Raw genomic sequence first — 10778 nt, forward strand, 5'->3', positions numbered from 1 at the left:
AGCGTATGACTGGAAGTGGGCTTTCAGAAATGAGAAATACTAACTGGTTACAACATAAAACAGAAAATGGGGATAAAGAAGCTAAAGCGTGACAGCCAAGAGGTTTGTTTGCAAGTCATTGCCCCCATTTTTGTCTCGCACACTGCCATTTTCGGATGAAATGTGAAAATGGACAAAGAAAGTATTGTTTGTAAGTCCATGCTTTAAGCGAAGGTTACAAAATGTCTCGATCAGCTGGAGCTGTGTTTGATTGACAGCAGCTGGCATGTTGCAGCTCAGGTAAAAGCTGAGGTCAGTATAGCATGCAAGCCATGGGGACAGGAACTTGTTAGAATTTGTTTGAAGGTACATTTAAGTGCTCTTACTTCTGTAGTATTCAAAGTGGAAACAGCAGCTCACTTTTCCCAGCTGTGTGTTCGATTGTCCTTATTGAATAAAAAGGAGACTGTGAGAATAAAAGCGAATGTATATCACTGTTCAGCATCTTAGGCACAGCAGATCATTCGTCTCCATTTCACCTTCACCCTTGCATCCCCTTCTGTTACGCCAACTCTCTGCATGCCCACCTCTCTGCATGCCCACCTCTCTGCATGCCCACCTCTCTGCATGCCCACCTCTCTGCATGCCCTCCTCTCTGCATGCCCACCTCTCTGCATGCCCTCCTCTCTGCATGCCCTCCTCTCTGCGGTCTTCATCATTTCCTTCTGCAGTCCCTTACTCACGCCTCCACACTCCTACCTTTGCTTTTCTCTTGCTGCTCCCGACCATGCTGGACCCGTCTCCTCTTCCTTTGTCTTTGCCCAGCAGTAGCACAGTTTCCATCGGGACCTCCGATGGCAGTGGTTGTTAACCTAGGCTCTGATCATTCTGGTAAGAAAATTTCACTCTTGATGATCTACATATTTTATTTGACATTCGGGGTCCTGACCCCCAGGGGTTGGTCGTGCGTCATTGTTCAAAGGTGGTAGAGCTGCAGGTTTTTGTTGCGAGGATGCACAAGAATAGAAATGAGCATATCAGAGGGACAGCTCAGGCTGAGTGGTTTGGAGACAAAGTTAGAGATCCAAGGCTGAAATGTTTTGGACAAGTGCAAAGGATCCATGTTCAGCATCCTTAGACAAAGGATGTTCATAGCATACCAATGAAACACGTTGTCAAGCCAAATCGGGACATCATAAGTATTTCAAGTTAAGGTACTTGCATACCCGCTCAAAGTAAAAAGGAGAACATGTTATTAAGAATGTAATTTAACCCTTTAAAGCCGGTCAGAGCGGGCACGCTCTGTTTTGCGTAAGTATTTTTAAATCCCTGTAGCTCTGCAACCACGTGAGCTAGCGCAATAATTTTTTTTGCATATGAAACCGGAGGAGTTGTACTTACATCTTATGCCATCAGCTTGTCCTCGGTCACAGTTTCCTTCCACATATAGCTTTGCAAAAACTGCATAAAAAGCACTTGCAGCAACAAAAATATAATATTCCAGAAACACATTTTGCCGATCCGATCAGCTGTCCTACGTTGGAATAGACGTCAGCACGAACTATCGATGGTCCGCCATGACCTGCCCGAAACCGGAAGTGACGTAATTTTTGCGGAAATTTAGGTTTTTTTTACCATCAGGGCCTTATGAGCCTATACTGGTGTTTTTAAAAGTTATCTTTGACTTTATGACTTTCTGTGTCGTTTCTGGGATGCTTAGAACTAAAATTGCACTGCTGGAAATAGTTTATTTTGATGCATATGCTGCTTTTTTGCAAATTTGCACTATAATATTTATTTTCATTTTTCCTGCAGTATATAAAAATTGGTGTATTTCAAAAATAAAACTATGGAGACACTCAAAATAAATTTCCTGTGGTGGGAAACTATTTTGTGCAACTTTTTTGTATTTACAGTTTTGAGGGATAAGCCTCTTAAATTTCTCTAACTAGAAATATATGTTAAAAAAGCAAAAACGATTTTCAATTTTTTTGTAGTTTATTGTACTTTTTTGCAATTTATGTAATTACTATGCACTTAATGCATACATATTATTAAAATCTGGGCTATAATGGTTGTATTGATGTATAGCAACTTAAAATGCTCCCAAAAATGGCTCCACAGCATGTAAACATATAATATAAGCTCTGGCGGACTTGGTTCTATGGTAGGTCTTAAAGGGTTAATGTCAGCTGGCCTTTAAAACAAGTGAGAAATATTTCATAAGAGCAGTGAAAGTACAGAAATCTAAGAACACAGTGTCTGAAAGTTCACTGTCTTTTATTTCTCTCAGTTCTGGAGACAACAAAACCTCCTCATCCTAGGCCACCAGTGGATTTTCCTTCCATCCTCTTTTTCTTTTTGAAAATGCTGTCTGCTTGTTGCAGTAGTTTTACTTTTTAAAAAGAACCAAAAACGTACTCTCCAGACACCATTTTCACAGCATCGATGCAGTAAGAGTCTCTCCTCACCTTAAATTATTGACAAAGAGACGTGCTTGGACGTTTATTAGTCCAATCCACACAGGTATCCTCTAGGTCCAAACAGTGTACCTCTAATTAACTCATTGTATCAGACTGAATGATCAACTGACAGGCGAACGGTGGCTCACAGAGTCTTTTTAAAAGCATGTGTGTGTGTGTGTGTGTGTGTGCACGCATGTGTCCTATGGACAGCTTCCTCTGTGGTATTGATTGTCCTGGTTCCTCGCCGACAAACTGTTGCTAATCCCAAACACAGCAGGATGGGAAATTGGACGGGCACTATCGGGCCACTTTGGAGCCGACTTAAAGATTCTCGCTTCACATAAACACACACGCGCACATTGGTTTACAAGTGTGCACGGACACACTCAGGAGTTGATGTTGGCACACAGCATGCATCAGCTCTGCCCGCACGCTGTGACCCAATATGGAGTGTGACCAGCTGTCCATGTCTGGATTCTGCCTGTTTTCGGTGCTGAGATTTGAGCGCATCTGCGTTTGCTTGAGTGTATGACATGCCTTTCCTCAGAAATATTTGACAGCCACACACCAGCCTTGTTCTGCTGCTGACAGTACAGTTCCTCCCCCGTGCACCTCCGTGCCAAGATAGCTCGGCCACCACAATTTCAAGCTTACAGCAGAGTCCCGGTCATCTGTCATGATCTCCTGGCCTGCCTGCTCTCAGCCCGGCTTTTTAACTAATGAGAGGATTTGTAGAGTCATTCTTTGACTTTCAGGACTCGGTGATTCAGTATGAATTAAGCACCTGCCAAAGCTGCTCCTGCAGATAATAGAAATATAAAAAAAGTGACATGTTCTAAAGAATAAAACTCATACCCTTGAATAAAATATTATTGGTTTGATTTTACCTTGGAACCTTAATTGGGTGTCATCCTGCACGGTCTCTCTCCTGCTCTGTGTGTGTCATGTCTCACTCTGCTGTGGGGTATCCAGTTAAAGTGAAAATGACCAAAAAAGAGAGACGTCGGAAGAAATACTTTACTTGACCATTTATACGGTTGTCTTTGTCACATCTCTGCTTGCGTGCACAACAGTGATAAATGCAACTTTTGAAAGCAGGAATCAAACGAGTTACGCAGAGAATTTAGAAAGACGACTTGGCACTCGCTGATCCAAAGTACTCATGCGAGTTATGCAACTAACAGACGTCCTATAGGAAGAGGCTAAAAACATGGCCACATAAGCCAGTTTGCTTAAATGAGGGCGTCAGCGCTATTTACTGTATATAAGACAAAAAAAGCATTAGGGTTTTGGGTTTATTGCACAAGGTGAAAAGGAAGGAAATGCTATTAAAAAAACATAAAAACTGAAATGTCATATTTTTCATAGACTATATTTGCATGACACTGCCAGATGCACAGACCTCATTCTCCTTATTTAAATCCAAATTAAGTGGCAAAATCACTATTTTTGTCTAATCAGAAACTGATACTGATGATGATTAGGGATGGGTATTGTTTAGGTTTTATCCGATACTGGTGCCAAACCGATACTTTTGAAATGGTGCCGGTGCTCAAACCGGTGCTTAAAGAATGGAGAACACAAAATTGGTCCAAAAACCTCTCATGTTCAGCTGTTTTTTTGTAAAAAGATAACAATGTTAGCCTTTTCTGCAGCTATGGGGCATATATGGTATCACTCTTGGCTGGAAGCAGCTTAAACAATGGAAAAAACACAAACTTTGTCCAAAAACCTCTCATGTTTAACTGTTTTCCACTTTTTCTTTGGTCATTTTAGCCTTTTTGGTCAGGGTGAAGGGAGTATCTGCCATCAAACAAGAAGACAGCCGCATGTAGCTATGATGATGTTTGCTAGTTCACCTTACATGCATTAATGTAATAACGTGGTTAAACTACTCAACGTAAATTACACACGAACAACATTAAGCTACTCATGCAGAGAAGAACGGCTGCTGCTGCATCATCATCATCATCATTTCTGCTACACTGGCAGGGCTAGGGGCCAGGACTCTCCTCTTCGGGTTTTTGGGGGATGTTGCTAACTCCGGGTCCGATAACAGGCACCACACCCGCAGTAGATGTGCTCGGTGTGAGGTCTCGCAGCAAGCTATCAAATATGGTGCATTTTTCGGCTTTTTAAAAAAATGCTATGCGTTGCCAGGTGTTTCATCAGATTTGAGGTGTTACCTCCTTTGACAGCATCACAGTATCACCTTAAAGCACTTGTTGCAGCTGCTGAGTTTGCATCTTTTGCTGTGAAGTACAGCCAGACTTTGACCGCTTCGCCTTGGGCATTTTTAATCTGTAGCTCTGCTCTAAAAGAACGTACGTACCTGGACCCGCCTACTATCCTCGGAAACGTAAAATGATTGGCTAGAATCTAAAGTGTATCACAGCTCAGGAAAAAAAAGCACCGAAAAAAAGCACCGAAATGTGCGCTGCTTTTCGGTCTGGTTACTACCGTTTATGTCAGAACCGGTGCTATAATGGCACCGGATACCGGTACCCATCCCTAATGATGATACCAGGAACAGTGATTTCTGCTTGATTGCAGAGGACTATTGTGATTTTGCAACATGTTAAGGATAATTTTACACGTTTAAACATAGAGACACATAAACAGACACATAATCAGCCTTATGACACATTCTTTCCAACATACGCACCTCCACGCACGCAAATGATGTCTCAAAATAAAGGGGAAAAGATTAAGGGTAAGCTAATCTATAAAAATGTGTTTTCCATGTAGAGCTTTATAGGTCTGTTAATACTATATCAGGGATGCAAGAATAGGTGTGATATGTGAACGCTGGCTAGTTTTTGTTAGCGGCTTTGTGCTGTGTCCTGCACTAACTGGAGGACAGAAAGATGCACATGAAAAGTGAGTTACAATAACCAAGGTGGGGGAAAATTGAAGTGTGTACTAAAAGTTCCAGATGACTGAATGACAGTAAAGGTTTGCTTTTGCTATATTTCTTATGTGTAATGGAGGTTTAGGAAGCATCATAGCCTGCAAATGGAAGATGTTATCTTCCTTAAATGCACAACAATAATAGCTGAGAGTTGGGCAAGAAAAAGAAGATGCAAAAGCAAGTGAAACAAAATGCTGAAGGTCTCAGAGTAGAGAACAATGACAGGTAACGTCTGATAAGAGGAAAGAACAAAGTACGAGAGGTAGAGCGTGCAGACGTGACAATGGCTTGATGCATTTTCAAGACTCTCAACTTGATGACGCACTCAAATATTCATGCCTCCTCTCAACGAAACAAAAACCCCGACAGCTGCCAGCTCGAGTGGCCCGCATGCACCCCATAAAGAGGATTCGGTCATTTTTTTGAGTCATGATTGTTTTTATGTTTCAGACTCGAGGACAAACATTATAAAATCATAAAATAAAAATATGGACAAATGATCAAAAGGTTGTTTTTTTTCCCTTTTGCTTCGTGATGTAGTCGAAACAAGCAGCCCTAAAGCTTGAAATATCCAGCTCCACTGAATCTAGTCTGCTGCAGACTGCACTAAATGTTTCCACCTGTTTCATCAACATTATTTTAGTTGGCAGTAGCGAGAGGCCGGTCGACTCCACTGTATTGTAATGACAAACATGGGCTCTATTTGCATTTGCCTAATTAGTTACCGGCTGTAGTGAGAGGGATAATTGATTGCAGGGCAATATGGTTGATTTGCAACTCAACCGAGCTAATAATTTGTTATTGATTGAAGCATTAGTGAGGAAAACACTACAGAGATATGTAACCAAGCCAAAGTGCTGCAGAAAGTTGATGCTCTCAGTTTTTAATCTACTTTAATAACATTACACTCCGCTAAGCTAACATCGTGAGGAGTGCGGGGTTGGGAGATGATGAACTGCTGGTTTCAGCGCCGCACTGTAGACTCATATGTTATAACTGGGAGAGATTACATTTACCGGGGAAGCAGGAGTGTCTCTGCGTGCGCGCATTTGGAAACATCCGCGTGTAAGTCTGCCAAAGTCTGTTTGCATAAGACGTAATTCAGAAGAAGCGAGAGGATCCAGTAATGCGCTGAAATGCATCACATGTGCAGTAAACATGCCAGGATGTCAGGTGTATGCAAGGATCAAAGCTGTGCAAACATTTTCTTTCTTCTTTTTTTTAAATCCAGCACTGAAGCATCTGAAAGTCGCAGATTTTAAGTGAACTCGTTACTGCTTCGCTAACTGCTGGAACCTTCTGCCTCATTGAACAGTCCACAATTGGGTTCAATTTTCCTGTTTTAATCAACTTTAGAGGTTTAATTGCACATTTTAAATAATTATCTCAAGGGTCAGAGGTGGGGTGCCTGTTTAAGAAGCTAGATTTCCCCGCTCTGAGTCTTTCTAACCTCTAACTCTATTCATTTATTTCCCTGCTTCACTCAGCTTTCTAGCTCATCTTTCCAGCCACCCTCTATTTGTCTGGTTCTTTTTTTCAGCCCACAATGATGTCCTTTCTATCAAAATGTTTTTCCTTTGCACCTTTTTTTCAGTCTCTTTTGGTTTTCCGGTGCTTCATTCAGGAACGCCCTCAGGAATAGAAAGTCTGCGAGGAAAAAAAAGATTTTGAAGTGACTCAGAGAGAGAGCTTCGTTTCTTTGAAGCCAGGTGTAGAAATGTTGCATTGAGGTGCTGAAGTCATTTCTTCTCTTCTCCAGCTGTATCCCGGAGGCCCAGCTCGACAGCTAGAGGAGAGGTCATCACCATGACTGCGTCCTCACAGGACTCCGCCCCCTCGTCTATGGCTGGCCTCTTCCTACTCCTTCTCCTCCCGGCTGTTTTCACGCAGAACTCCGCTGTCCCAACGACCCCGACCCCCTCCTCGTTGGACCCCCTGACCCATCCGGAGTGCACAAAGAAAGAACACCCAAAGGTTTCCATCAGAGGTCAGTGATCACCTCCAACCGCACCTTTTGCATCAGTCAGTGCTGTACTCGCAGTGCTGCTTCTACATGGACACATTTTGCTGGGACAATGCAGTTTGTGGCTTTTGTAAAATTAGCATTTTCCTTCAGCTTCCTGGTAATTTGATATCTTGCTTTTTCTTCTGTGACAGCTTATTTTCGAATTTCAGATTTATTACCGTTTCCTTTTTTAACAAAAGAATTTGAAATAAGGGAAACATGAAAGCAGGCAAGTGTCAAGCTGCTGCTGCTGACTTATTTAGAGTCAAAAAAAGAGAAAAAACACCACGCTTCACTTTAGTGTCAGCTCCACCTTTATTCAGACATAGTGGGTACATTTTTTTTTAAGATGGGGGACACTCTGCTCTGAGCAATCATGCTGAAGTCCATCTTACTGTACTGCTGTCAACTATCTATATTGACTCATCTTAAATGTGCACATGGGAGCAAAAAAAAGGCCGATCCAGTTGAAATCTATTGAGCTATTTATCATGCACATCCCCTAAAGGTGAGGTGAGGGGTGCATATCATCCATGAGGAAAAGCAGTTGATGTAAAGATGTAATGGAAAATAATAAAACTTGCCGTATTTGGTGTCAAGGTTCAGAAACTAGAGCTTTTTCCTAATTCCTAACCTTTGAGCTATGAAGCTTTACATACTAACACGGTGAATTTTATGATCTTTACTCATATGACTGGAGCTGAATTGGTTCCTTCAAGCTGTAAAAGTTAGATTCGTACAGTGTGCGATTTTGCAAAAATCATGGCATTGTATTGAAAAAATAAAAGGTGTGTTGTGCAGCTCTCTTCATGCCCTTTCATCTAATATGTTACTCTATGGTTCCTTGAACTTTGACCTTGGGCGCTAACAATAACAGTCAAGGGTCGTGTCCAACTTCATGGGCTGCGTCCTCCTGAGGACGCATTTGTAGACCGATTACGTCACAGCGACGCGCCGAAGGCTGTCCAAATTCGTAGACTCCTCCGAATGCAGCCGACAAATGCGTCCTCCTTTTCCCCGAATTTGAAGGATGGGTCGGGTGTGTCCTTCGTGGCCCACCATATCCCAGAATTCATAGCGCGGCCCAGCCAAACTCCAGTTTCCAACAATGGCGGCCGCTACTAAGTTTTAAAATTACTCTTATTAATCTTTCTGGGTCACAAAATAAACTTTTAACATATTTTCAGGTGAGAAAGTAGCTGTGTAAACATCAAATATCTGCTCGCTTTATCAAGATATCGCATATTTGCAAAAGTGCTTCGACGTTTTCGGAGACGTCAGATCACCGCAGACTTTCGCTACTCGGGTTAAACGTAATATATAAGTCACTTAGACAACCTAAAAATGTTATTGTTGGGCTTTTTTCAGTGTTTTGTTTGTTCGTGAGTAAATCGGTTTGGCTGAGATTAAAGTTATTAGATTAGATAAAATAAAACTTTATTAATCCCCCGGGTGGGTTCCTCCTTGGTTTTCACTCAGCTGACTAAACGTCAAACAGAAAACTGATTAAACAGAAGTGTGAGACGGTCGAGAGTTTACTCCAGTGTCCTGTTATATTTTAGATAGCAAGGAGCAGACGGCTGAGTTTATTAAACTCCACCGAGACAGCGGTGACGCTAATCAGAAGGCTAGACCGTCCAGTTTCACAGCCGTTTACTTCCGGCCTACCCGACCTTCTGAGGACCTGGCCCACGTAGACCGCGAAGGCCGGGCCCTCAGGAGGATGCAGCCCATGAATTTGGACACGACCAAGGTCAAGTAGAGGATCCATAAAAATTTTAAATAAAACGTTTTTACAGGTTTTCACCTTTGGTGTGACCTTGACATTGATCTGATTTTCACTCAAATTAAATCAGCTCGAGCTGGTATTGATGTCTACCATCACACAAAATCTGAAAACGCTATGTTGAAAACTGCGGATGCTAGACTGACAAACAGAAGCGACTGCGTACCATTTGTCCTTGGTCACAGCTCCTGCTTACGTGTTAATCCTGAACACTTTTCTCAGTGTTGCCATGAGGTTCCTTTGCAGTTATAGGGAATTAGCATCTGAAGTAGAGTCAGATGTTACAGACGTGGTTTTGAAACCAAACGCAGCATGCATCCAGCGTTACGGTCTGATGTATGCAAGTGTGGGAACAAATGAGTCTTTATCTTTTACGCTTATGGTTTGAAACCTCCAATAACATTGATTTCACAAGCTTAAAGTTCAGTGTGGCAAACTGTTGCTGTCAAGTTAAGGGGGACAGTTTGGCCCCAGGGAATTTTAAGTCAGCTATTTTTCATATCTGGAACCCGATTTGCCACTTTTCAATTTTCATAAATGTAACTTTGTGCCATCTGTAAACTGAACCTCACAGTTTGGCGAGGTCAAAAGGCATCTATAAAGGAGCAGAAAGCAAAACGGGCCGAGATTAAAATGATAGTGTGGAATAATGGCGCCCGCTATCTTGCCCGTTCATCTGTACAGTGGGCCAAGAAACGAGGTGTTCCTCACTGCGTGAAATGGAACAGAGCAGTTTGGAGCACAGAATCGAAGGTAAACACACAAAATTGCTGTGTTTATTTTTGAATAGGGCTGTTTGTGTTTCATCTGCCAAGAGTGGTGAGTAGGATTGGAAAGCCCAAAAAAAAAATTGCTGGTGGGGATCGAGGACAGAAAGATTGGTGAGGTGGCCTGAAGGAGTTATGAAATGCTCTCAGCCCCCTCCAAAGCATGCATCCGTCTTTTTGGGTTTTCTTTTTTGGATTGTGCCGTTCTCTAACAAGACTGTTTATGTGCTTCTGTCCAGCTTATCAATGCTGCAGACCTGAACTCTGTCTATGGTTCTGAAGATTGACGTAAAGACCCGTGTGACATTTGGTCCTTTATGCTGAACTTTCTGTGTCAGAGCAGTTTTAAGTTTGAAAACTGGAGCCTCCATTCTATTGGATTTCCAATCTATAGAAATCAAGAAATGGCTTTTTTCATTCCCCCACAAAACCAGACTCACACTATCTATATGCAAGGGCTTTTTCCCTGTCCTGCTTCACCCACCCGGCCTCCAGATGTCCAGATTAGCCTGCATCCCGCCAGTGCTTCACTTCAAAGGCGTGCCACTTGAGAATGGCTCTCATGGCAGGGAGCTGCAGGGCCGTTGGGCTGTCAAAGCAAGCAGAGCGGGGCATTATGTGAAGGCAGCCTTACAGAAAGGCCTGCACAATGAAAGTGCCAGCAAGAACCTGAGATTAGCCTCTGTGATTGATGAGCGTTTTATTGTAGCTTGCTGAAGCGCTGCATCAGTCACCTGAAGGAGACCGGCCAATCTTTGCTATGGGCATGCATAAGTGTGTGCTCATGCTGTACAAGTGTATGCATCTATACTGACAAGTGTTTATAGATATAGGTGTGTTTTTCTTGTGTTTTGACTTCCTATCT

At 42.5% G+C, this 10778-nt stretch overlaps 1 protein-coding gene across 4 annotated transcripts in view; it reads left to right on the forward strand.

Annotated features, from left to right (window-relative positions):
• The window catches only part of sema5ba (sema domain, seven thrombospondin repeats (type 1 and type 1-like), transmembrane domain (TM) and short cytoplasmic domain, (semaphorin) 5Ba), a 222775-nt gene that overhangs the window by 84422 nt on the left and 127575 nt on the right, over positions 1-10778 (forward strand). For all 4 annotated transcript variants that reach the window (XR_015716616.1, XM_087830194.1, XM_087830197.1 and 1 more), the window contains one exon: positions 7115-7342. Coding sequence is in view for 3 of the 4 variants with exons in the window: in XM_087830194.1 (XP_087686320.1) it covers positions 7162-7342 (181 nt within the window). In the remaining variant the exon portion in view is untranslated. The remainder of the gene's footprint in view (positions 1-7114; positions 7343-10778) is intronic.

Source organism: Neolamprologus brichardi, chromosome 16 (genome assembly GCF_056152115.1).
Source record: "Neolamprologus brichardi isolate AB-2024 chromosome 16, ASM5615211v1, whole genome shotgun sequence".
Lineage (NCBI taxonomy): Eukaryota > Metazoa > Chordata > Actinopteri > Cichliformes > Cichlidae > Neolamprologus > Neolamprologus brichardi.